At 41.6% G+C, this 27273-nt stretch overlaps 2 protein-coding genes across 9 annotated transcripts in view; both read right to left on the bottom strand.

Annotated features, from left to right (window-relative positions):
• Nucleotides 1–1689: 1689 nt before the first annotated feature.
• LOC110535004 (gasdermin-E-like) lies at nucleotides 1690–13484 on the bottom strand. 3 transcript variants are annotated; one of them, XM_036936669.1, is made up of 10 exons: nucleotides 12865–13484; nucleotides 12488–12640; nucleotides 7614–7824; nucleotides 6780–6942; nucleotides 6414–6534; nucleotides 3598–3705; nucleotides 2888–3015; nucleotides 2610–2793; nucleotides 2309–2382; nucleotides 1690–2066 (listed from the first exon to the last, which is right to left on the bottom strand). In XM_036936669.1, the coding sequence occupies exons 2-10, from the start codon at nucleotides 12576–12578 to the stop codon at nucleotides 1839–1841; spliced, it is 1308 nt and encodes a 435-aa protein (XP_036792564.1). In that variant the 5' UTR covers nucleotides 12579–12640; nucleotides 12865–13484; the 3' UTR covers nucleotides 1690–1838. The 3 variants fall into 3 exon arrangements, with proteins under 3 accessions (XP_036792564.1, XP_036792560.1, XP_036792559.1); XM_036936665.1 differs by having other exon boundaries at nucleotides 12368–12640; nucleotides 12854–13482; XM_036936664.1 differs by having other exon boundaries at nucleotides 12368–12640; nucleotides 12865–13481.
• The window catches only part of LOC110535127 (gasdermin-E-like), a 48351-nt gene continuing 22869 nt past the window's right edge, over nucleotides 1792–27273 (bottom strand). For 5 of the 6 annotated variants that reach the window (XM_036936661.1, XM_036936663.1, XM_036936658.1 and 2 more), the window contains exon 10: nucleotides 26501–26904. In XM_036936661.1, coding sequence (XP_036792556.1) covers nucleotides 26677–26904 — 228 coding nt within the window. In that variant the 3' untranslated portion in view covers nucleotides 26501–26676. Of the gene's footprint in view, nucleotides 1940–26500; nucleotides 26905–27273 lie in introns of those variants that run through there. The other variant, XM_036936659.1, reaches the window with a different exon arrangement.

Raw genomic sequence — 27273 nt, 5'->3', positions numbered from 1 at the left:
TTCTCATTATGGGGTATTGTGTTTAGATTTTTTTATTTAATCCATTTTAGAATAAGGCTAACGTAGCAAAATTAGGAAAAAGTCAGGGGGTCTGAATACTTTCAGAATGCACTGAAGAGCATCTATACATGCATACATCTACTGTATATAGAGCATGTGGGCAAAGAAATACATAACAAATAAATACATAACAAACCAAAGTATCTCTTTGTACTTGAAGTACTATGCCTTTGTATGCCTCTCCGAATGTACCGACAACAAAAAACTGTTGATACACTGTACATACATTTAAAGAAAGTCTTCCACTTAAGTATTGTTATCAGCTTGTATTACCTTATAAATGTAAATGAAAGTATAGTGGCTGGTGTGGGACTGCTTGGGGTGAGTGGGTCCTCTGAGAGACTGAAATGGGATGAGTGGAGGCCCCACACACACTTCAGAGAAGTATCTAATGCCCTCCCAGTCACCCCATCCAAATCCCCTGGATATAACCCCTCTCTCCTCAGAGAAGTATCTAATGCCCTCCCAGTCACCCCATCCCAATCCCCTGGATATAGCCCCTCTCTCCTCAGAGAAGTGTCTAATGCCCTCCCAGTCACCCCATCCCAATCCCCTGGATATAGCCCCTCTCTCCTCAGAGAAGTATCTAATGCCCTCCCAGTAACCCCATCCCAATCCCCTGGATATAGCCCCTCTTCATTCTCACCAATAACCACCATTACATCTTAGTTGTAATGACAAACAAGGAATAATAATGATTCGACATCCTTTCCTAATCTGTCCTGAACACTTATTCATGTTGTAACGGTTTTACAAGTCATAAAGAAATGCAATGACATCGTAGTAGAATTAAGTTGTTCCTTCTCTCTCTCTAACAATATCCATCCCTCTCGACCCCCCCTCCCTGTTCTCCCCCCTTAACCCCACCAAAGCCATGCTTAACCCCATCTCCCATCATTACTCCCCCTTGCCTCCCCAAGCCAAGCTTGTCCCACCCTTCCATCCTTACCCTCTTACCCACCAGACCCAGTTTATCACCACCTCCCCTCTACTTCCTCATCCATTCTCCTTCATTCACACACAACATATAGCTTAGTCCTCCACACACCCATTCTCTCCCACCCTCCTACATATATTCATATTCACCCTCCTTCACTCTCCCATTCATATGTATAGACACATACCCACATATATACCCACTCATACCCTCTCACCCACACACACACACTCACACACACACCGCATAGGGTTTCTGATGACAAAATGTCTTTGTTGTTCAAACACTGAATCTCACAGATTCATATTCAGCATTGGGGATGTTATCTTTGAGTAAAGAATCAATATTAAAATGAATCATTAATAACAACTTAATCACACTGGTTCTCTAGACATCAAGATTACCACGGTGCTGGACTTCCTCTTATACTTTTTGAACCTGGTAGCACAGTAATGTGAGAAAGTTTACACTTTCAAATGAGTCTACAAGAATAACAGACTTGTTTTTGGGACATGATTATTTTGAACAGGATTCTGTTTCTGTTGTTGTCATGTGGGTCACTTGACAATGCTCAAATGTAGGATCCCCACCCTCCTCCCTCCCTCCCTCCCCCCCTCCCTCCCTTACTCTGTAATGTCCCACTTTATGTTGTATTATCTAATGACTAGAAGAATGGAGGTCGGGACGTCTGATATCGTTTGTTGAACTTTACTGAAAACATTACAAGGATACATTCACTGTTGTTCACTAGTTCTTCAGCTCACCTAGCGCAGGAGTAAAATACTGAATGGGTCAAACAGGATTGACAAGTTTCATGGTCTCTCTCCCTCTCTCTCCCTCCTTACACTAAAGAGGCCAGGCCTTTCACAGTGATACTCATGACTAGAGGAAGGTATCCAGGCTGGTCCTTCATCTCTGTCCTCAGTGTGTCCTCCTCTCTCTTCAGTGTAACTTCAGAGAGACCAAAGAGACGCTCTGTCCTCTGATACAGCTCCTCCTCAGTCAGAACAGCCAGACCTGCATCTCTCAGAGAGAGGGTCTCCCCACTCCCTGCTGCCACATGCTGCACCTGGAGGACAAGCAGCACAGGAATAAGATTATATACTGCTGCATTATGCCTGTATGGCTGCGTTTAGACAATCAGATCAGCTCTGAAAAAGATCTGATATGATTAGTCAGAAAAAAATGGATGATTGGGACATACAGTAAAGTATTGAATACAGACCTGTTTACCAGGCTAAGTGTACAGTATTTTTGAAGAACTATACAGACTTGTTTACCAGTGTAGCAAAAGGGGAAGTGTGAACTCACCAGGATCTGCAGGGCCTGTAAGACTGGAGGACTGCAACAGGATCCCAACACAGAGAGACACCCATCTGGCATTTCTACAAAATAAATATGCACACTTTTTTAAGTTGGGAGCACCAGTGCTACTAATGAACATTTCTTCATTTAGAGCCGTGTGAACACATGACATGAAACTGGAACGGGAAGAGTGTCGCAGTTGACAGGGTCAAAGGTTAAGTTACGTCATTATCCAAAAAGTTGTTGAAACAGAATTGATCCACGTAATGATAAACTGATGATGTAATGTAATTCTGCTCTATTTCACCATTCATGGCGCTGACAATGAGGTTGACGGAACAGAGCAGTGAGGGTGGCTCGTCGTATGTCTGGCCCTCATTTGTTCCATCAGACTCATGTAAAAGGTCCAATATGGTCTGGACTGTCTGCTTCTCAGTCTCCTCCATAAGATCATCCATGTCAGGTGTCTCATCAACCAACATCTGATCCAGCTGTGAGGAGAGAGATAGTATAGTACCTCAGAGACTTTTCTCTAAAGCTCCACTGATTTATTTTAAGTGCTTGTAATCCGTAATAGTGCCTCACCACACTCTCCAGTACACTGACTGCCTCTCTGTCCTCCATGGTTGTCTTGAGGAGCTGGAGCAGAGAGGAGCGTTTAGCTGTTGGCAGGGATGACAGCACCTGGAAATGACCCCTCAGTTTTGCCAGTTCTGTCAACACACAACAGACTGTAAACAAAAACAGGTTGAAACAACATTGTTTCCACTTTCAACAAAAACATGTACACGTAGTGATGTTGAATAAAGTGGGGAAATCATCAAGGTAAAAGAATGTAGTCTTTTTTTCAACCTACTTTTGACCTAAATCCAAAGACATGGTGAATGTGTTTGTTGAATTCATGTTAGTTTACAGCCTCAATCAAATGTCATTCAAAACTAGACGTTGAACTGACTGACATCTGTGCCCAGTGGTAAACAACACAAAGTTTGTATCCAGATTGAGAGAATCACAGGACTCAACTGCCACTATTTCAAAGTATGTTATTTTCTATGAATTACTTAAAAAGTCACAACAAATGTGCTGCAATTGTAACTAAAGGATAGGCTTGACATTTAGGGCTTCTGCTTCACCCAAATAACAACATACAGTACATTCACTACAGCATCACTAGACTTACAGTATACAAACAATTACCACATCAATCAAATCACCAGATACATTTAAACTACAACTGTAAGGAAAATGGGGAAGGGAGAAACACAGCTGCTCTGTCAATCCAGTGGCATCATTACCTTGACGAAGGAGGCATTCCTTTGGGAGCGACACCACCGAGGACATATTGCATGAACCTACAAGGTTCCAGGCTCTTTCAAACCCACCCTTTCCAAAGGAGCGCACCTCTATAGCCAAGAGAACAGGGTATTAGACCAATGATGTACTGTAACCAGTGAACACAGCAGGGTTAGATTACAGTCTTAGACCAATGATGTACTGTAACCAGTGAACACAGAAGGGTTAGATTATGGTTTTAGACCAGTGATGTACTGTAACCAGTGAACACAGCAGGGTTAGATTACAGTCTTAGACCAATGATGTACTGTAACCAGTGAACACAGAAGGGTTAGATTATGGTTTTAGACCAGTGATGTACTGTAACCAGTGAACACAGCAGGGTTAGATTACAGTCTTAGACCAGTGATGTACTGTAACCAGTGAACACAGCAGGGTTAGATTACAGTCTTAGACCAGTGATGTACTGTAACCAGTGAACACAGCAGGGTTAGATTACAGTCTTAGACCAGTGATGTACTGTAACCAGTGAACACAGCAGGGTTAGATTACAGTCTTAGACCAATGATGTACCAGTGAACTTGAATCTACACTTGTACACTAGGACTTTGTATAGTTTATTTCCTGATCTTCAGAATGTTATCATCCTAATTGTGTTATAGCCTTTGATTTATCTCCTGGACTAGCAAGGCTGTATGAAATTAAGTGATGCCGGAAATACCTGACCTCCATTCCTCACTAAACCACATCTCTCCACCCTTATCAGTGACTCAATACAAACCAAGCTTCATTTATTTTATTTTTACCTTTACCAGTTAAGAACAAATTCTTATTTTCAATGACAGCCTAGGAACAGTGGGTTAACTGCCTGTTCAGGGGTTTTTGAACTTGCAACCTTCCGGTTACTAGTCCAACACTCTAACCACTAGGCTATCCTGCCACCCCGGTAATAAGCATTAACTTCTGGTTTAGAAACAGACCATGGCACTCAATATTTCAATAGGATACCTGAAATTAACAATATTTAGAAAAGTCAGAACCCATCAACACAAACTGACCAGGTGAAAGATACGATCCCTTATTGATGTTACTTGTTAAATCCACTTCATCAGTGTAGCTGAAGGGGAGGAGACAGGTTAAAGAAGGATGTTCTACCCTTGAGGAAATTGAGACATGGATTATGTATGTGTGCCATTCAGAGGGTGAATGTGCAAGACAAAATATTTAAGCGCCTTTGAACGGGGTATGGTAGTAGGTGCCAGGCCCACGTCGTTTATGTCAAGAACTGCAATGCTGCTGGGTATTTCCCGCTCAAAGGATATCCAGCCAACTTGACACAGCTGTGGGAAGCATTGACATCAACATGGATCAACATCCCTGTGGAATGCTTTCGACACCTTGTAGAGTCCATGCCCTGAACGAATTGAGGCTGTTATGAGGGCAAAGACTCAATATTAGGAAAGTGTTCACATCAATAAGGGATAATAGCATCACCTGGATTCACCTGGTCAGCCTGTCATGGAAAGAGCAGGTGTTCTTAATAAAACTAGGGGGCAGAATTTCCACTTTTGGATAAATAGCGTGCCCAATTTCAACTTCCTGCTACTCATGCCAAGAATATAAGATATGCATATTATTCATAGATTTGGATAGAAAACACTCTGAAGTTTCTAAAACTGTTGAATCATGTCTGTGAGTATAACAGAACTTATGTAGCAGGCAAAACTCTGAGGACTAACTGTTCAGATTTTTTTTTCCTCTCTCTGTTCCCTATATGGTCTTTGCCATGGGATATTTCATAGGAACCTATTTTCAGTTCCTACCGCTTCCACTAGGTGTCGCCAGTCTTTGGAATTTGGTTGAGGTTATTCCTTTGTGCAATGAAGAAGTAGACCAACTCGGAACTGGGGACACTTTTGTGAGTTGCGTAAGATGTGAAAAGCAGTGCTGGTTTCTTTTCTTTCCTGTATTGAATACAGATTGCCCCGTCTACAATTTGATCGATTATTAACGTTTAAAAATACCTAACGTTGTATTACAAAAGTAGTTTGAAATATTTTGGCAAAGTTTATAGGCAACTTTTGAAATATTTTGTAGTGACGTTGCGTTTTTGTAAGCTGTTTTTTTCTGTATCAAATGCGCTTTATAAATGGACATTTCCGATATATATGGACGGAATTAATCGAACAAAAGGACCAATTGTGATGTTTATGGGAGATATTGGAGTGCCAACAAAAGAAGCTCATCAAAGGTAATGCATGTTTTATATTTTATTTCAGTGTTTTGTGTAGCGCCCGCAGGGTTGTAATATGCTAGCTCCTTTGTTCACTGCTGGTGCAGATGGTGCAGGCTATCAGATAATAGCTTCTTATGCTTTTGCCGAAAAGCATTTTTAGAATCTGACATGTTGGCTGGATTCACAACGAGTGTAGCTTTAATTGAGTATCTTACATGTGTGATTTAATGAAAGTTTGAATTTTATAGCATTTTATTTGAATCTTTTGAATCTGGCGCTCTGCATTTCCCCCAGCAATTGGCCAGTGGAGACGTTAGCGTCTCGCCTACCTGTAAGAGGTTAATGTTTTGTACACTCAGTGTATATATTATATATTTTGTTTATGTTTAGCTCACATATAATTTAACAGTGTACATTAATGTGTCTGTAATAGAATATAACCAGTTATAACCCCAGACAGACTGGATAGTGTACTGGATAAGCACATTGAAGGATAGAGTGGCTTTGTACTAGTAGATCGATGAAGGTATACCAAAGTGAAAACCAAAGAATCCAAGTTATTTTAATGAACTACTCCCTCACCAAAGTGTCCATCGAGTTGGACCATGATCTCATCAATGCTGTAGGCAATGACAGTGTTTTTAGGAATCTCCAGGAACACATCTTTGACTTCTTGTACTTTGCCTTTCGCCTTTACAGACACCTGTAAATAAACCAAAAACTAGAGTTAATCAGAAACAAACCATTTATGTTTCTACAACAAAAATGGACTTAATTGACTTCCACTTTAAATCTGTGATGCGCTATCGTGATTTGGATATCGTCATACCACCATGTCGGCTACCGACACATGGGTTGGATATCAGCTTGCCTGCAGTGGTGTGCTGCCTCAGTCACCAGTTATTTGAGAAGTGCTGGCTGGCTGGTTACTCTTGTTCTCACACCTACCGGGACTCCAGTGACCTTCCCTCCAGCACCACATTTTCCAGCCTGATGCTTCTTTACTCTTATCGAGCACGGCTCACTCGTCACAATCCTCTCCATCACCACCCCAAACACAGACCTACTATTACGGGCCTCCTGGATCAGATAGTGGGACATGTCCAGAAGCCTGCAGGAGAGACACAAATAAATGATGCAACGGGGATACTTAATCAGTTGCACAACTGAATGCATTCAACTAAATGTTTCTTCTGCATTTAACCCAACAACTCTGAATCAGAGAGTTACGGGTAGCTGCCTGAATCGACGTTCAAGTCATCGGTCTCCGGGGAGCATGTGTTTTTGGGTTGTTACCTGCCTTGTTCAAGAGAACAGCAGATTTTTCCACCTTGGGTGGATTCTGGGGGTTCTAACCAGTGACCTTTCAGTTACTGGCCCAGCTCTCTTAACCTCTAGGTTAACTGCCGTTGAATCAATTTAGACAAAATCTGGAACTTTCTCCATTAGGGGTGCCGGTAAGTTTTTTTTTAAGTCCCTGAAACTGTCTCTCGCTCGACAGAAATACAAGGTTTTGGAAATGGCATGAAGTTGACTCGCATCAAATTGATTGTTTCCGCTTTTAGCTGGAATTTTGTGTGAGTTATGTTGTTCACTTCAACTCCCAGGGGCACAGTCACATTATGTTACAAATGTTTTAGCATGTTTCACTGATCATAGTGTGTGTTTACACATGGACAAAGACCCACTTGTAACTTTCCTTTCAAACTTCCTCTTCCCCATTCTGATGTCTAACCATTGACTCTGATCTACTTTATGACTCTATATAAAAGGGTAGCTTACTTGTGTTTTGAGTTGTTTTGTAACCACTTCAGGTCAACCTCTTCTTTCTTCAGTTTGCCAAGGGACGACTTGTGTGTGGAGGCGTGTTTTGCCCCCATGTTAAAGTTTACATTAACTGCATCTGCCGCCAATTTTGTCTCCACGTCTACGCTGGCATCTCGGCTGTCACTAAATGTCGCACTGTAGTCCACAAATTCAGACTCCTTGACAGCTGAGGGAAAGTTCAACATTTGAATGGACTCTATGCTATTATACCACATCACATACAGTGCCTTGCGAAAGTATTCGGCCCCCTTGAACTTTGCGACCTTTTGCCACATTTCAGGCTTCAAACATAAAGATATTAAACTGTATTTTTTGTGAAGAATCAACAACAAGTGGGACACAATCATGAAGTGGAACGACATTTATTGGATATTTCAAACTTTTTTAACAAATCAAAAACTGAAAAATTGGGCGTGCAAAATTATTCAGCCCCCTTAAGTTAATACTTTGTAGCGCCACCTTGTGCTGCGATTACAGCTGTAAGTCGCTTGGGGTATGTCTCTATCAGTTTTGCACATCGAGAGACTGACATTTTTTCCCATTCCTCCTTGCAAAACAGCAGTTTTCAGTTCTTTCCACAGATTCTCGATTGGATTCAGGTATGGACTTTGACTTGGCCATTCTAACACCTGGATATGTTTATTTTTGAACCATTCCATTGTAGATTATGCTTTATGTTTTGGATCATTGTCTTGTTGGAAGACAAATCTCTGTCCCAGTCTCAGGTCTTTTGCAGACTCCATCAGGTTTTCTTCCAGAATGGTCCTGTATTTGGCTCCATCCATCTTCCCATCAATTTTAACCATCTTCCCTGTCCCTGCTGAAGAAAAGCAGGCCCAAACCATGATGCTGCCACCACCATGTTTGACAGTGGGGATGGTGTGTTCAGGGTGATGAGCTGTGTTGCTTTTACGCCAAACATAACGTTTTGCATTGTTGCCAAAAAGTTCAATTTTGGTTTCATCTGACCAGAGCACCTTCTTCCACATGTTTGGTGTGTCTCCCTGGTGGCTTGTGGCAAACTTTAAACAACACTTTTTATGGATATCTTTAAGAAATGGCTTTCTTCTTGCCACTCTTCCATAAAGGGAAGATTTGTGCAATATACGACTGATTGTTGTCCTATGGACAGAGTCTCCCACCTCAGCTGTAGATCTCTGCAGTTCATCCAGAGTGATCATGGGCCTCTTGGCTGCATCTCTGATCAGTCTTCTCCTTGTATGAGCTGAAAGTTTAGAGGGACGGCCAGGTCTTGGTAGATTTGCAGTGGTCTGATACTCCTTCCATTTCAATATTATCGCTTGCACAGTGCTCCTTGGGATGTTTAAAGCTTGGGAAATATTTTTGTATCCAAATCCGGCTTTAAACATCTTCACAACAGTATCTCGGACCTGCCTGGTGTGTTCCTTGTTCTTCATGATGCTCTCTGCGCTTTTAACGGACCTCTGAGACTATCACAGTGCAGGTGCTTTCATACGGAGACTTGATTACACACAGGTGGATTGTATTTATCATCATTAGTCATTTAGGTCAACATTGGATCATTCAGAGATCCTCACTGAACTTCTGGAGAGAGTTTGCTGCACTGAAAGTAAAGGGGCTGAATAATTTTGCACGCCCAATTTTTCAGTTTTTGATTTGTTCAAAAAGTTTGAAATATCCAATAAATGTCGTTCCACTTCATGATTGTGTCCCACTTGTTGTTGATTCTTCACAAAAAAATACAGTTTTATACCTTTATGTTTGAAGCCTGAAATGTGGCAAAAGGTCGCAAAGTTCAAGGGGGCCGAATACTTTCGCAAGGCACTGTATCTATAACAGACACATCCATCACATATCTATAGCAGACACATCCATCACATATCTATAACAGACACATCCATCACATATCTATAACAGACACATCCATCACATATCTATAACAGACACATCCATCACATATCTATAACAGACACATCCATCACATATCTATAACAGACACATCCATCACATATCTATAACAGACACATCCATCACATATCTATAACAGACACATCCATCACATATCTATAACAGACACATCCAAATAATATGTACCTATACAAATATTGCCATTTATGAACTTGGCGCATGCCACACATACTCATGTTTCCTGTTATAAATCAAATGGACTGATTTATAAACTTAAATATACAACAAAAGTTTGCTTTTATAAAAACTGAACTTGCTTCCTGCAAACTTTAGACCACACGTACACACAATATCTATCTAGGGGTTGAAGTATTGTAAAGGAGCCATGTGCCGTTAGTGAGAAGAGTGAAAATCTGTGTTTTATTTTTGGAATCTAATACTGTATAAATAGACACAGAAATCTATTTCCTATTTATTTTATGATGATCGTGATGGCAGACTACATTCCTCACCTTCTCTGGCTGTAATGGGTTCATGTATCTGAAGGAGCCATACATCAAATTAGCATTCGCATCTCTCATTTAATTTGGCCTAGTAGCCTAGTAAATAGATAGGCTATTTATTTCAAGTTTTGCTGTAGGCTATGCAATCACATAGGCAGTGCAGTTTATAGTAGGCTACACAGCTGAATTTAACAGGTGATTGAGCCTCCCGGTTAAGGGTGCTGTACTGCTGTACTGCAGCGGCAGCTGTGCCATCAGAGTCCCTGGGTTCGTGCCCAGGCTCTGTCGTAACGTGGGGCGACGCACAATTAGCCTAGCGTCGTCCGGGTTAGGGAGGGCTTGGTCGGTAGGGATGTCCTTGTCTCATGCACCAGCGACTCCTGTGGCGGGCCAGGCGCAGTGCGCGCTAACCAAGGTAGCCTCCGACACATTGGTGCGGCTGGCTTCCGGGTTGGGTGCGCGCTGTGTTAAGAAGCAGTGCGGCTGGTTGGGTTGGGTAGTGTATCGGGTAGCAATGAGACAAGATAGTAGCTACTACAACAATTGGATACCACGAAATTGGGGAGAAAAAGGGGTCAATTTTTTTTTTTAAAACAGGTGATTGATATTTTCCATTGAAGTATATATGCTAGCACTGTGAGGAAACTGCTGTGTATTTTCTTTGATTTGTTCTCCTTTACAATGTCTCAGAATTAGCAGGTAGTCCAGTCAATGCAAGACATGTTGAATTGAAATGCTCTGCTGACAGGTCCATCACCATTTACCATTGGCAGAATGGAAAGAATGGAAGTTTTAGAAACTGCTGTTGCCTAATTCCAATAGTTCCAAATTATACCGCGTTATTGTCACCATAAAAGGTGAATGGAGGACTTTTCCAAGCAGAGTTTTACTACAGGTCTGATTTATAATGGGAAACATGCATATCTGCTTGTGTCAAGTTTATAAATATCTATATTTGTATACATAGTATTATTTTCAGAAATGGTGCAAAGAGGATATTTAGTGTGACATTTACGCAATAGTTATAAATGAGGCCCATTTGGTAGCAATTGCATCAATTTCACACAAAATATTTGCTGCGTGTGCAATTTCTGAAAAAAAATATGTAGGCCTATCTATGGTTAAAAATAGAGATTTAAAAACTTGGCAGACACCATACATTCACAGTTCCCGTTATACATCAGACCCGTTTAAAAACTTTGTGTGAGTGAACAGGCATTATAACTCTGCCTGGAAAGCACGCCCTCTATTCACATTTTATGGTGACAATAATGCTGTATCATTTGGAGAATATTGGAATTAGACAACAGCAGTGAGCCACGGAAAATTTGATCAGATGTTTTTGGAGGTGTTGACAGAATGTTTTCATATTTTGTAATAATTATTGCCGTATTCGACCAAAGGACTGTGCCAGTTTCTGGGCGACAGGTATCCTAGGGGTTAGGAGCATTGGGCCAGTAACAGAAAGGTCACTGGTTCAAATCCAAGAACCAACCAGGTGAAAAATCTATCTGTGCCCTTGAGCAAGGTACTTAAACCTAATTGCTCCTGTAAGCTGCTCTGGATAAGATTGTCTGCTAAATTACTCAAATTACAAAAAACAATGGCAAATAGTTTTGGACCTGTCAGCAGAATTTTTGAACTCAATGCTTCACTGTAAAATATAATCTGTCTGTTCAACTGTTACATTTGACGGTATGTTATATGTTTATGAAAATACTTTATCAATCAACTCGGCTTTATTAAGCTACTATTGTGATAGCCTACTGTAAAGAAATGACATTGACAGCTGATATATAATTCTGAAACACAATCCAGTTGTTAATGAATAGGATTTTGTTGCATTCATGCATTGCTACACCGTTTATCATTAGCCCTAGCCTATACATAGTATTGGCACTGATAGTTAAACTTATCAGCATTGGCGCTTTTAACTACACATTACAAAATTCCAGACATAACAATGTACAATCAGTCTATTTTCTGGCAATTTATCCTCTAATTTGACCGGCATTGCTCCACATAGACGTGAGAAAAATAGACTTCCTTTCTAATTTGACATCTTATGACACCCACCATTCATGCTTGTAAACCGTCTGTTTTCTCACATTCACTCATATGCATTCTATTTCCATTATGAGAAATAAACGTTTGTGTGATTTCGACTTTAATGCTCATTCATGAGCACAGTTTTAGGAAGTGACATGCGCTAAGTTTATAATTCTCAATATTTTCATGTGTACGTATTTTAAGAAATGTCGCACGCTGATATTTACTGTGAAACATACGGTTAGAAATGAGGCATCAGGAGTTTACCTGGATTTAAGGGTGTATTTTTGGTAAACACATCATCGAGGGTCAACTTAGTAGGCGTGTATTTGGTTTTCATAAAGAAAGGTGACTGTTTGAGAACCAGTGAGAGAGGGTTCAACTTGCCACAGTTGTTCAGGGAGGACACAGGTATCAGGTTGCCATCAGAATCCACGTTCTTCACAAAGTTTTCTGTTGCTGAGGCAAACGTAGCCATAGCTATAAGTCCAAAGAGGTCAAGGAGACAGATGAGGAGATGGTTGAGAATGGTGTCTCAGGCTGAGGACAAACAGAAAGGACAAAGACAAAAAGTAATAAATGCAAGTCCAAGCAAGCCTTCTCAATAGCATCAATTCAAACTACTGTAAACTACATTTCACTCAAAGCATGAAATGTGACATTTTCTATCCCATAATATATTTATCCAGTGTATCCTGAAGAGCAGTATTTCATATCTCTGTTGACGTAATCTGCAAGAGCTTCTATAGCTACCAGGTTCTCACCGTTTCTTCCTCCAGGTCCTTGGGACTCAGTCAGTGCTAAATCTCTGAAGGGGATGTGTCAGTCACAAGCCTATAAGAGGAGTGTCTTTGCCACACCCCCTTCTCACAATGACACAGGAACTGCATTCCAAATACACCCACAGTTTGTTTCCTAGTTTGATTAAATACAGTAGCGTCCTATTACAGCTGGAACCAACTATGCCAACCAGTCCACAATCACAATGCATTGTATAAAATAGCAGGTTTCTATGTGAATTCTATGTAGGTTTCTCTCTACCACTGTACACTGTGCTGTAACAGTGGACTAGCCGCTAGCATGTCACTGTAAGGTTCTCATGTATGTGGTTTCCAATAAAGGTACAATAAAAAGCTTATTCAGATTCAGAAGGGTTCTGTGTAGAAGAACCCTTCTTTCCTTCCAAATAATTATCAAATAACCCTTTCTTCCAAAAATGGTTTGCAGGATATAAAAAGTTCTAGGTAGAATCTTTTACCTTAAATAACCATCATTTTCCAAAAAGGATTCTTCAGATGAAAACGGCTCTTGGTAGAACCCTATGCAAAGAACCCTTTTGGAACCCTTTTTCTAAGAGTGTAGCTATACGTATTTGGGTTGGTTAAATCAATTGAATCAATCCATGCCCATTTTCAACATCTCTTTCTAAAAAAAAAAAAGAATTAAACAAATATAAGCTAATTAGCTTGCTTAAGAATGATATACGATAATGTCTTAAATGCATTAGCTAAGAATTAATTACATAATCATAGGATTGTCTTTAACCCCTTACTGGGAAACTGTCCTGTTCCACTCTTACATTCCTGCTCTTCACTTCTGTTTTATTTGATGAGAAAATAACTTCACTAGAAGCAGTTAGAACTCAAGGATCAACATGCCTGTATTGTTTTGTGTTTAAGAGCAGGGAATTGGCTGTCGTCCATTGTTATGTCCTTGGTACATGCCAAGTTGCAGGGAAGGATAATGTGGTTTGATGTGTTGTCATCCTCATGTCAGTGAAGCAGTATTGGGTGGTTCTTACATGTAATTCAACATAGCACAGTTTAGTTCGTAGAAGCATCTCGGTGTACGTACAGTGCCTTGCGAAAGTATTCGGCCCCCTTGAACTTTGCGACTTTTTGCCACATTTCAGGCTTCAAACATAAAGATATAAAACTGTATTTTTTGGTGAAGAATCAACAACAAGTGGGACACAATCATGAAGTGGAACGACATTTATTGGATATTTCAAACTTTTTTAACAAACTTATGTTAATACATTTGCAAAAATGTCTACCTGTTCGCTTCGTCATTATGGGGTATTGTGTGCAGATTGCTGAGGAAGAAAATCTATTTAATCCATTGTATAATAAGGCTGTAACGTAACAAAATGTGTAAAAAGTGAAGGGGTCTGAATACTTTCCGAATGCATATGACGGTGTTGAGGAAAACTAAGTCTAGGAATAAGGCAGAACTCATTTATCAGCAATGAGGTTTATTCGAGCAATTGCAAGGAAGATCACTCTCAGGATTAGAGAGAGGATCTATTTAATTTAAAATTGACATATTTCGTGCTCCTGAACAATTGTGTTTTTTTGCTCGGTTTTTGCATTGTTTGTAACTTATTTGTACTTAATGTTGCTGCTACCGTCTCTTGTGACTGAAAATAACTTCTGTACAACAAAGCAGTGATTACTCACCACCACGAGCTGGAAGCTTTTTTTCCTTCAATGAGTGCGATGAGCTCGATGTGAAGGACATACTGCTTTCCGGGAACAGGCCCAAATCCCCGTAATCTGCGTGAAGAGAAGACAGAGAAAATGGGGTCAGAGGTCGGGCTGCCTTCTGAGGATTTGTAGGTGATCAAATAAAACCCCAACTGCCTTCCGTTCTACTAGCTAACGTGCAATCATTTGAAAATAAAATCGATGACCTACGAGGAAGATTGAACTACCAACAGGACATTCAAAACTGTAATATCTTATGCTTCACGGAGTCGTGGCTAAAAGACGACATAATCAACATACAGGAGGAGGCTGGTTATACACTGTATCGGCAGGATAGACAGGGGCGTCTGGTAAGACAAGGGCTGGTGGGCTATGCATATTTGTAAACAACAGTGGCATCCGCTGGTGCACGATATCTAAGGAAGTCTCGAGGTTTTGCTCACCTGAGGTAGAGTATCTCATGATAAGTTGTAGACCACACTATCTACCTAGAGAGTTTTCATTTGTATTTTTCGTAGCTGTCTACATACCACCACAGACCGATGCTGGCACTAAGACCACACTCAATGAGCTGTATTCCGCCATAAGCAAACAGGAAACCATTCATCCAGAGGCAGCGGTCCTAGTGGCCGGAGACTTTAATGCAGGGAAACTTAAATCTGTTTTACCTCATTTCTATCAGCATGTTAAAGTGCAACCAGAGGGGGAAAAAAACTCAAGACCACTTTTACTCCACACACAGAGATGTGGGGACGACCGGGTTGGATCCGAGTTGGATGTGCGTTGTGTCAAGAAGCAGTTCGGCTAGCAGTGCACAAAGCTCTCCCTTGCCCTCCATTTTGCAAACCGACCATAATTCTCTCCTCCTGATTCCTGCTTACAAGCAAAAATCAAAGCAGGAAGCACCAGTGACTCGGTTTATAAAATAATTGGTCAGATGAAGCAGATGCTAAGCTACAGGACTGTTCTGCTAGCACAGACTGTAATATGTTCAGGGATTATTCCGATGGCATTGAGGAGTACACCACATCAGTCATTGGCTTCATCAATAAGTGCATTGATGACGTCGTCCCCACAGTGACTGTACGTACATACCCCAACCAGAAGCCATGGATTACAGGCAACATCCGCACTGAGCTAAAGGCTAGAGCTGCCGCTTTCAAGGAGCGGGACTCTAACCCAGAACCTTAGAAGATTTCCCGCTATGCCCTCCAACAAACCATATCCTTGATATCCTTGATATCCACCGCGCACTAGCGACTCCTGTGGCGGGCCGGGCGCAAAGAAGCAGTGCGGTTAGGTTGGGTTGTGTTTCGGAGGACGCATGGCTCTCGACCTTCGCCTCTCCCGAGTCCGTACGGGAGTTGCAGCGATGAGACATGAGAAACTACTACCAATTGGGGAGAAAAAGGGGGTAAAAAAAGTTTTAAAAAAGAGAATGCTATTCATTGACTACAGCTCAGGGTTCAACACCGTAGTGCCCTCAAAGCTCATCATTAAGCTAAGGACACTCAGTTCACCTGTACGTATTCTAACTACCCATATGGGCTGACTGTAACCTAACTGCCCAACACCATATGGGCTAACTGTATTCTAACTACCCATATGGGCTGACTGTTATCTATCTACCCAACACCATATGGGCTAACTGTAGTATAACTGCCCAACACCATATGGGCTGACTGTATTATAACTGCCCAACACCATGTGGGCTGACTGTATTCAGACTACCCAACACCATATGGGCTGACTGTATTCTAACTGCCCAAAACACCATGTGGGCTGACAGTATTCTGACTACCCAACACCATATGGACTGACTGTAGTCTGACCACCCAACACCATATGGGCTGACTGTAGTCTGACTACCCAACACCATATGGACTGACTGTATTCTGACTACCCAACACCATATGGACTGACTGTAGTCTGACTACCCAACACCATATGGGCTGACTGTAGTCTGACTACCCAACACCATGTGGGCTGACTGTAGTCTGACTACCCAACACCATATGGGCTGACTGTAGTCTGACTACCCAACACCATATGGACTGACTGTATTATAACTGCCCAACACCATATGGGCTGACTGTAGTCTGACTACCCAACACCATATGGACTGACTGTATTATAACTGCCCAACACCATATGGGCTGACTGTAGTCTGACTACCCAACACCATATGGGCTGACTGTAGTCTGACTACCCAACACCATATGGACTGACTGTATTATAACTGCCCAACACCATATGGGCTGACTGTAGTCTGACTACCCAACACCATATGGACTGACTGTAGTCTGACTACCCAACACCATATGGGCTGACTGTAGTCTGACTACCCAACACCATATGGGCTGACTGTAGTCTGACTACCCAACACCATATGGACTGACTGGGGAATACGAATACAAATCAAAAATAATAAATACATCAACATTGACCTTCAACAAAACCTTAAACATTTTTGAGGTTGTAGCTATAGTTTAAAAAAATAGATTTATAAGACCAGTAAATGTCTTAATGAATCTGAATACAGCTGTAGAAGTAACCTGGAGAAATCCAGTCTGTCTGTGCTAACATTACACTCCTTGTCACTGTTCGTCATGTTTGGCACAATGAGGAGTGGCAAGGAGTGGAATGTTGGCACAAACAGACTGGATTTCTCCAGAATACATTATTATCAGCCAAGAAAAATAATAGATTTGAATCATCTTTGACCTCATCAAAGGACAACTCTCTGATTTATTTGTCTCTCCTTCAGGATTTTGGACATGTCCCACTGTGGGATCCAGCAGACCTGTGAGAAGTCCAGGGAGGTGGTTGCGGTGGTGAAGGAGAGGATTGTGACGACCCAGCCATGTTCGGTCAAAGAGGAGGTCCAGCAGGGGGGGCAGTTAGGGGAGCTGCTGAGCTTCTGTGGGCCCAAGAGCACCCAGGTAGATGGAGAGAGATGAAGAGCGTTATAGGATTTGTTACATTAATCATCTCTATTTGTTAGGCTTGGATATTATATATTACAAGTGTTGAAGTTAACCATGTACTTTACTCTGTATAGATTCATATTTAATATATATACATATACACTACCGTTCAACATTTTGGGGTCACTTAGCCTATGTGGGTTATGAATGCCGTATGAACCTGTCTTCGATGACAATCCATCAGGCCACTATGAGGTCTACCTGTGTTGATTCTAAGCTTCCTGGAGCAACCGGAAGTGATTAAATTCACCCTGAAAGTGTTTTGAAACACATAACCTGTCATTATGAAAATCACTGTATTCAAACCTGTGTAGATCAGTCAATTCTTAACATAAAGACTTTAAACTCAGGATTCTGTAAGAGCATACCCTATGAAATATATGTGTTTACTTATAGCTTCCTGTGCCAACCGTAAGGGCCTTTAATTGGGTCACAGTGTCTGTTTCGAAGGGTTAAAAAAGTCACGTCTTTCCAAAACTTCATATGTGTGACTAGGTAACCCTCCTGAACTGTAAATCAGTCATTTCTCCCAACAGAGATGTCAAAGAAAAGCTCTCACACACACACACAGCAAGGATGGAGTGACAAAGTGTGGTGCTTAAAGACACAGAGAGCAGGCAATGGCATTACCATAATCTCTAGGCCGTGCCGAGTTCAACAAGATATCCCGCTTGACCGTAGCTCGCTCGGTCTAAGCGCAGCGACCATGAGAAAAGTAGGCCCAAAATGAAGCCTGCCCCCCAACGTCATTTGCTTTTGGGTGACAGTGAGAGAACCGTTAGGGTGAGAAGCACAATTCGACCTCAGGTACGTTCATGAGGTCCTCCTGATCCGTGCAAGCCTAACCTTGACCGTGTGGCATTATTCCTTAACAGTTAAAAGAAGGTGTTTACATCAAACAGTTTGCATTGACTTCTCTCCCCATAGGAATACATTGCCTGCACCCCTAAATTCAACCTGAAGCCTATGTGGGTTATGAATGCCGTATGAACCTGTCTTCGGTGACAGTCCATCAGGCCACTATGAGGTCTACCTGTGTCGATTCTAAGCTTCCTGGACTAACCGGAAGTGGTTAAAATCATCCTAAAAGTGAATATCTATGATAGAAATAGTGCATTCAACCCTGTGTAAATCAGTCAGTTCTTAACGTAAAGACTTAAAACTCAGGATTCTGTAAAAGCATACCCCAATGAGGATATGTGTTGACTTATAGCTTACTGTGCCAACCGTAAGTGCCATAATTGGTGTCACAGGGGCTGTTTCGAAGGGTTAAAAAAGTCAGAACCCACATGAACTGTAAATCAGTCATTTTCCCCATACAATTTCAAAGAAAAACTAAATCACACACACACAGTTTGGAATGAGGGACACATTGGGGTGCGTAGAGACATACACTGCCTGCATCAGTTAACTTTGTTCGAACTATTAAAGAACCGTCAGACCTAGAGTTCTGAAACTTTGGAATCATGTTCTAGACCTCAGGTCGATAGTGCGTGGTGAGTTACGTGGCTCTAGAAGGTTCTCGGACCGAGAAACAGCCTTGTACATTTGGAATAACTTCAATTCATTTTTGCATCACGAAAATGACGACATTTAGAAATGTCCCCGAGTCGCAAGACTAGGTGCATTACGACCGCCTTGGCCCATATAGACGGACCCAACGTTTCTGTCCGATTGCTCATTCAAGGACCCCGTAGCAAGGCATGGAAAAAAGTGGATTTTCAGCACCAATTAGGGTCTTGCTCGGGCACCAAATGACCTATCGAGCCAAAACTGGGGATTCGGGGTCGCCTCACATAGGCCTACACATAATGTCAGGACTGGACCCGCAGCTAAAACGTAACTACGTGTTTTAGGTTTTTATTATGGTTTGAACAGAAGACGTTGTGAATTATGGGCCAGCTCTGAAGTATGTGATAGTTGGCTACTAAATGTGTTGGAAAAAGTGGGTTTGGTTTGTATCAGTTTGGTGTCAGAATGATATCTAATTGACTGATGGACGGTGTCATGCTGGTGACTATTGTCCATTTGCAATATGTTTAACAGTGAGGTACCACCAAAGTGACATTCTGAAATCAACCCTAACGAGCGATGGAAAGGAACAACTATTACTGCCCAGCTATCCAGAGTTCATCGGGCCAGTCAATTTCGCTTTCCTGCAGGATTTTTAAGCATGCCAAATTCGTGATGGTACATGCCCATTGAAACATATTGCAAATGCACGTACATTTGCATTTGCATTTCTGCAGGATTTTTGAGCACGTCAAATTTCTTATGGCATTTGGCCCCAAAAAAAGTGACTTTTGACTTTGACTTTTGACTTCCTATGAAATCATATTGCAAATGGACAAAACATACGCCTTATGCACAAGTTTAAAAAATATATATATATGATAATAAAAGTTGACAAAAGTATATTCTACAGTTCTTACACATGATTAATTGACAAAAACTGAAAGAATTTCGAAAAACGGTCCAGAAAGCACTTTTTTAAGGGGGTGATACGTTTTTGAAAAAAAGTTCACATTTTCGACTTTTGACTTCCTATGAAATCATATTGCAAATGGACAAAACATATGCCTTATGCACAAGTAAAAAAAATAAAAATAAAAATATGATAATAAAATTGGACAAAAGTATATTCATACAGTTCTTACACATGTGTAATTGACAAAAGAAATCAAAAGAATTTCGAAAGATGGTCCAGAAAGCACTTTTTTAAGGGGTTGCTAGGTTTTTGATTTTTTTAAAACTTTTTCAAAATTTTGCTTTTGGATGTTGACTTGTGTTGCATTTGCAATATGAAAAACCACGGTGGAGCGCGCTCGCCACCTGTTGGATTTTTAAAGTATTACACCTGGCATTTGCCATATGGCATTTGCAATCAACTTTGAACGAAACGACGCCGAATTGAGTGGTATTGGACACCGTGTATATGGTTTGTCCAGTGCCAATGACTTCCCATTCATTTTTTTTCCATTTCAGGGGGGTGTTCCCTTACTATAGAAAGAGTTTTGCAACAAAAGCTGAGTTTCTTACTGGACCAATTCAGGTAGGTCCCTCCTTGTTTTGTCCCGTTTGGTTCGTAGTTAATACACCCCAGATGTGAGGTTTCTGTCTTGTCAACCCACAGGTGTCTGTGAAGGAGAACAGCTGTCTGCTCAATGACAGCAGTCTGTCTCTGGAGATTCCTGCCCGTACTGTCATCACTTACTGCGTTATTGAGAAAGAGATCAAACTCAATGGACACTATGGTGAAGGAGCATATGCCTTTATTTTCCAGTTTCTCAGGCAACAACACACGTTTTAAACTGTCAACCCTCACCTGGACCCATCATCAGACCATGTAGGTTGTATATTACAAAGCCTTATCAAGTGCATGGTCTCTGTTAATGTTCAGTATGTCCAATGTATTTGAATGCGTGTCTGTATTAATAGGTTCATACTACTGTCTCCTTGTCTTGTCCTCAGAGCTGTGCCTAATGTCCCACACTCTTGTCCTCAGAGCTGTGCCTAATGTCCCACACTCTTGTTCCTCAGAGCTGTGCCTAATGTCCCACACTCTTGTTCCTCAGAGCTGTGCCTAATGTCCCACACTCTTGTTCCTCAGAGCTGTGCCAAATGTCCCACACTCTTGTTCCTCAGAGCTGTGCCTAATGTCCCACACTCTTGTTCCTCAGAGCTGTGCCTAATGTCCCACACTCTTGTTCCTCAGAGCTGTGCCTAATGTCCCACACTCTTGTTCCTCAGAGCTGTGCCTAATGTCCCACACTCTTGTTCCTCAGAGCTGTGCCAAATGTCCCACACTCTTGTTCCTCAGAGCTGTGCCTAATGTCCCACACTCTTGTTCCTCAGAGCTGTGCCTAATGTCCCACACTCTTGTTCCTCAGAGCTGTGCCTAATGTCCCACACTCTTGTTCCTCAGAGCTGTGCCAAATGTCCCACACTCTTGTTCCTCAGAGCTGTGCCTAATGTCCCACACTCTTGTTCCTCAGAGCTGTGCCTAATGTCCCACACTCTTGTTCCTCAGAGCTGTGCCAAATGTCCCACACTCTTGTCCTCAGAGCTGTGCCTAATGTCCCACACTCTTGTTCCTCAGAGCTGTGCCTAATGTCCCACACTCTTGTTCCTCAGAGCTGTGCCTAATGTCCGACACTCTTGGGGGGTTCGAGGTGGATGGGCCTGTTAAGAAGAGCTTAGTGGGGGTGTCTGGCACCCGCGACGACACCCCAAAGAAGAGCTGCTTTCAGAGAGGTAACAAGACCAATGAAAGAAGGCAGTGTTTCCTTTGGCTTTTTCCCTTCAATGGAGCCCTATGGACCTGTCAAAAGTAGTGCACTATATAGGGAATAGGCTTGGAATAGTAGAATACACAAGGTGCAATTTCGAAATGTGGTTTTGCATCAGCAGTCTTCTTCTTATTTCAGTCACTGACAGTCACTTACCCATGTCAGCAAACATGTTTTAGATTAGTCAATTAGTCTAGCCAGCTATCTAAACTTGTAGTGATCATGGTCTGAATTACCGACCAGGGGGCCATCATTGATTTAGCATGGGCAACCGAGAAAATCTAATTGGTACAATTTCAGGCCAAGTGGCAAACATTAATGCAGACACTAGGGATGTGTGAGCATCCGGGTCTGGGTAGATGAGATGTAGTCATTGTTTGTGGGCATCTGTAATTTGTTGTTCGTATATATATATGTTTCCTATCTGGAGTGGAATAAAACATTATAATAATATGAAAACAAATAAATATATACATAGTACCAGTCAAAAGTTTGGACACACCTACTAATTCCAGGTTTTTTCTATATTTGTACATTGTAGAATAATAGTGAAGACATCAAAACTATGAAATAACACATCTGGTATCATGTAGTAATCAAAAAGGTGTTCAAGAAATCTAAATATATGTTATATTGGGGGCACTGCCCTGGGGCATTGGGATATTTTTTTAGACCATTAGGAAAGAGTGCCTCCTACTGGCCCTCCAACACCACTTCCAGCACTATCTGGTCTCCCATCCAGGGACTGACCAGGACAGGAGTCCTGCTAGCTAGCACACAGTGTCCCCCTGCCTGCTGTGTACCGGAGTCCTGCTAGCTAGCACACAGTGTCCCCCTGCCTGCTGTGTGCCGGAGTACACAGCGGGCAGGAGGCTGGGGCATCACTGTGTTCTAGCTAGCTTGCGACACCATGAGCTAGTTAGCTTGCTAGTTATCTAATTAGCTATCACACGGTGTCACCCCGTCACCCCAGGCCTTCCGCTTGCTGTGTACCGGAGTCCTCCACGGACTAGCTAGTTAGCACACAGTGTCCTTCGCTCATGCCTGCCAAACACCTGCCCTCGCCATCATTAAACTTGTTATGGCAAGGAGTTCCCTAAAGGGAACACCCCCTCCCATTCAGTTGGATTTTTTTTAAATTTAAAAATAGTTAACTTTCACACATTAACAAGTCCAATACAGCAAATGAAAGATAAACATCTTGTTAATCTACCCATCGTGTCCGATTTTTAAAATATTTTACAGCGAAAACACAACATATATTTATGTTAGATGACCACCAAATTCAAAAACACACACAGCCATTTTTCCCAGTCACAAAAGCAGAAATATAGATACAATTAATAACTAACCTATGATTATCTCCATCAGATGACACTCATAGGACATCATGTTATACATGTATTGTGTGTTTTGTTCGATAATCTGCATATATACATGTACATATGTAAAAAAAAATCTCAGTTTACATTGGCGCGTTACGTGCAGTAATGTTTTGATTCCAAAACATCCAGTGATTTTGCGGAAATGCTCACAATAAACATTGATAAAAGATGCTAGTGTTATTCACAGAATTAAAGATAAACGTATCCTCTATGCAACCGCTGTGTCAGATTTTTTAAAAACTTTACGGAAAAAGAATAATCTGAGAACAGCGCTCAGAACCCAAAGAAATAGCCGCCATTTTGCCGTCAACAGAAGCTACAAAAAACACTATAAATATTCACTTACCTTTGAATATCTTCATCAGAAGGCAGTTCCAGGAATCCCAGTTCGACAATAAATGACTGATTTGTTCCATAAAGCCCACCATTTATCCACTTGTTGTTAGCTTGTTCAGCCCAGCATTCAATCCTCAAAAAGCACAAGCAATTCCTCCAGACAAACTCAAAAAGTTCCGTTACAGGTCGTAGAAACAAGTCAAATGATGTATGCAATCCATATTTAGGATGTTTTAAACATGAATCAGCAATAAGATTCCAACCGGAGAATTTCATTATCTGAAGAAACGCATTGGAAAGCAAGAACACTCTCTCGTGACCGAGCGCAATGAGACCGAGGCTTTCTGCCAGACCACTCAGTAAAAGAGCTATTATGAGCCCCTCCTTTATAGTAGAATCATACAACCAGAATCTAAAGACGGTGACATCTTGTGGAAGCCCTAGGAAGTGCATGCTCATCCATATCTAAGATGGACATCAAATGGCACTGTTTTCAAAATTGAGTTCTCACTTCCTGTTTGGATTTCTTCTCAGGTTTTTGTCTGCCATATGAGTTCTGTTATACTCACAGACATAATTCAAACAGTTTTAGAAACTTCCGAGTGTTTTCAATCCAAATCCACCAGTAATAATAATATGCATATATTCCCATCTGGGAAAGAGTAGGAGGCGGTTTACTCTGGGCACACCTTTCATCCAAAAGTGAAAATGCTGCCCCCTAGCCTCAACAGGTTTTACCAGGAAAAACAGTGCCTAACAGGCGTGAGCGATTAGTCGTGTAATGTACTTTAGTCAAAATACTTGGTTGTGCTATAGTTTTTTTTTAAATAGAGGTATAAGACCAGTAAATGTCTTAATGCATCTGAATACAGCTGTATAAGTAACCTGGAGAAATCCAGTCTGTCTGTGCTAACATTACACTCCTTGCCACTGTTCGTCATGTCTAGCACAATGAGGAGTGGCAAGGAGTGGAATGTTGGCACAAACAGACTGGATTTCTCCAGAATACATTATTATCAGCCAAGAAAAATAATATATTTGAATCATCTTTGGCATACGAGAAAAGCACGTTAAGGGCCAAGTGGCAAACAATCATGCACGCACTAGGGATGGTGGTGTGAGCATGCAGGTCTGGGCAGATGAGATGTAGTCATTATCTGTGTGCGCCTGTTAGTAGTTGTTCGTATACATTTTCTATCTTGAGTGCAATAAAAAATACATATAATATGAAAACAAATAAATATACAGTACCAGTCAAAAGTTTGGACACACCTACTCATTAAAGGGTTTTAATAAGTTGTACTATTTTCTACATTGTAGAATAATAGTGAAGCCATCAAAACTATGAAATAACACATATGGAATTATGTAGTAACCAAAAAAGTGTTAAACAAATCAAAATGTATTGTATATTTGAGATTCTTCAAATAGCCACCCTTTGCCTTGATGACAGCTTTGCACACTCTTGGCATTCTCTCAACCAGTGCCATGAGGTAATCACCTGGAATGCATTTCAATTAACAGGTGTGCCTTAAAAGTTAATTTGTGGAATTTCCTTCCTTCTTAATGCGTTTGAGCCAATCAGTTGTGTTGTGACAAGGTGGGGGGTATACAGAAGATAGCCCTATTTGGTAAACGACCAAGTCCATATATATATATATATCAGCACCTCCCCTCCTTGTCCTCTCTTACCCAGCAGACCCAGTTTATCAGCACCTCCCCTCCTTGTCCTCTCTTACCCACCAGACCCAGTTTATCAGCACCTCCCCTCCTTGTCCTCTCTTACCCACCAGACCCAGTTTATCAGCACCTCCCCTCCTTGTCCTCTCTTATCCACCAGACCCAGTTTATCAGCACCTCCCCTCCTTGTCCTCTCTTATCCACCAGACCCAGTTTATCAGCACCTCCCCTCCTTGTCCTCTCTTACCCACCAGACCCAGTTTATCAGCACCTCCCCTCCTTGTCCTCTCTTACCCACCAGACCCAGTTTATCAGCACCTCCCCTCCTTGTCCTCTCTTATCCACCAGACCCAGTTTATCAGCACCTCCCCTCCTTGTCCTCTCTTACCCACCAGACCCAGTTTATCAGCACCTCCGTCTTTCCCCCATCCCTTCTTCTCAAACACATCTATTGTACACCCCTCTATACACCTACTTCCTCATCCATTCTCCTTCATTCACACACAACATATAGCGTAGTCCTCCACATATCCATTCTCTCCCACCCTCCTACACATATTCATATTCACCCTCCTTCACTCTCCCATTCATATGCACAGACACATACCCACACATACACCCACTCATACCCCCTCTCTCTCTCTCACACACACACACACACACACACACACACACACACACACACACACACACACATCGCATAGGTGATGACAAAATGTCTATGTTGTTCAAACACTGTGAATCAGACATCACAGGAATGGACCATCATACTGACTCCACATATTCAGCATCTTTATCTATCTTTGAGTATGCAATTATTATTAAAAATAAGAACAACTTCATCACCCTGGTTTTCTAGACATCAAGATTACCAGGGTGCTGGACTTCCTCTTATACTTTTTGAACCTGGTAGCACAGTAATGTGAGAACGTTGACATTTTCAAATGAGTCTACAACAATAACAGACTTGTTTTTGGGACATGATTCTGGTGAACAGTATTTTGAACAGGATTCTGTTTCTGTTGTCATACGGGTCACTTGACAATGTGTAGGATCCCCACCCTCCTCCCTCCCTCCCTCCCTCCCTCCCTCCCTCCCTCCCTGTAATGTCCCACTTTATGTTGTATTATGTAATGGGGATCCTAATAAACTAACCCCCCCTCCCCCCTCCCTCTGTAATGTCCCACTTTATGTTGTATTATCTAATGACTAGAAGAATGGAGGTCGGGACGTCTGATATCGTTTGTTGAACTTTACTGAAAACATTACAAGGATACATTCACTGTTGTTCACTAGTTCTGTAGCTCAACTAGTGCAAGAGTAAGACATGGAATGGAATACTGAGTGTATCAGTTCAAACAGGATTTACAAGTTGCATGGTCTCTCTCTCTCTCTCTCCCTCTTTCTCCCTCCTTACACTAAAGAGGCCAGGCCTTTCACAGTGATACTCATGACTAGAGGAAGGTATCCAGGCTGGTCCTTCATCTCTGTCCTCAGTGTGTCCTCCTCTCTCTTCAGTGTAACTTTAGAGTGACCAAAGAGACTCTCTGTCCTCTGATACAGCTCCTCCTCAGTCAGAACAGCCAGACCTGCATCTCTCAGAGAGAGGGTCTCCCCACTCCCTGCTGCCACATGCTGCACCTGGAGGACAAGCAGCACAGGAATTAAGGTGGCATCTGCATCCCTAGAATTTGCAACAATGAAAAACACTTTAAAATGACAAATAGTTAGACATTATACATGTTTTAATTGATATTGAACTGTTTATCAATGTGAAAACATAATGAAAGTCCTTTATACTGCAAAACTTGATTTGTATGCATTGTTTAAAATACTTAGAAGCAAATAGGCTTGTCCCAGTATTGATGAGTAGAGTTATTTTGGAGAGTTAGAGATATATTATTTTGAATGCTATAAAATAAACAAATGTATTTAATAGCATTAGTGTTACAGCCTTGTAGATCACTCATTACAAAGATATACAAGGACCTTAAGCATTCTTTCCAGTGG

This window comes from Oncorhynchus mykiss, chromosome 2 (assembly GCF_013265735.2).
Source record: "Oncorhynchus mykiss isolate Arlee chromosome 2, USDA_OmykA_1.1, whole genome shotgun sequence".
Lineage (NCBI taxonomy): Eukaryota > Metazoa > Chordata > Actinopteri > Salmoniformes > Salmonidae > Oncorhynchus > Oncorhynchus mykiss.
This window is presented reverse-complemented; position numbering and strand designations above follow the sequence as displayed.

Excerpts from the sequence above, each read along its gene's own strand:
- LOC110535004 (XM_036936665.1), bottom strand. The coding sequence starts at position 12,578 with ATGGCTACGTTTGCCTCAGCAACAGAAAACTTTGTGAAGAACGTGGAT. Across the intron at positions 3,016-3,597 it reads GGAATGCCTCCTTCGTCAAG|AACTGGCAAAACTGAGGGGT; the intron begins GTAATGATGCCA and ends GTGTGTTGACAG. Across the intron at positions 2,067-2,308 it reads TACAGGCCCTGCAGATCCTG|GTGCAGCATGTGGCAGCAGG; the intron begins GTGAGTTCACAC and ends CTTGTCCTCCAG.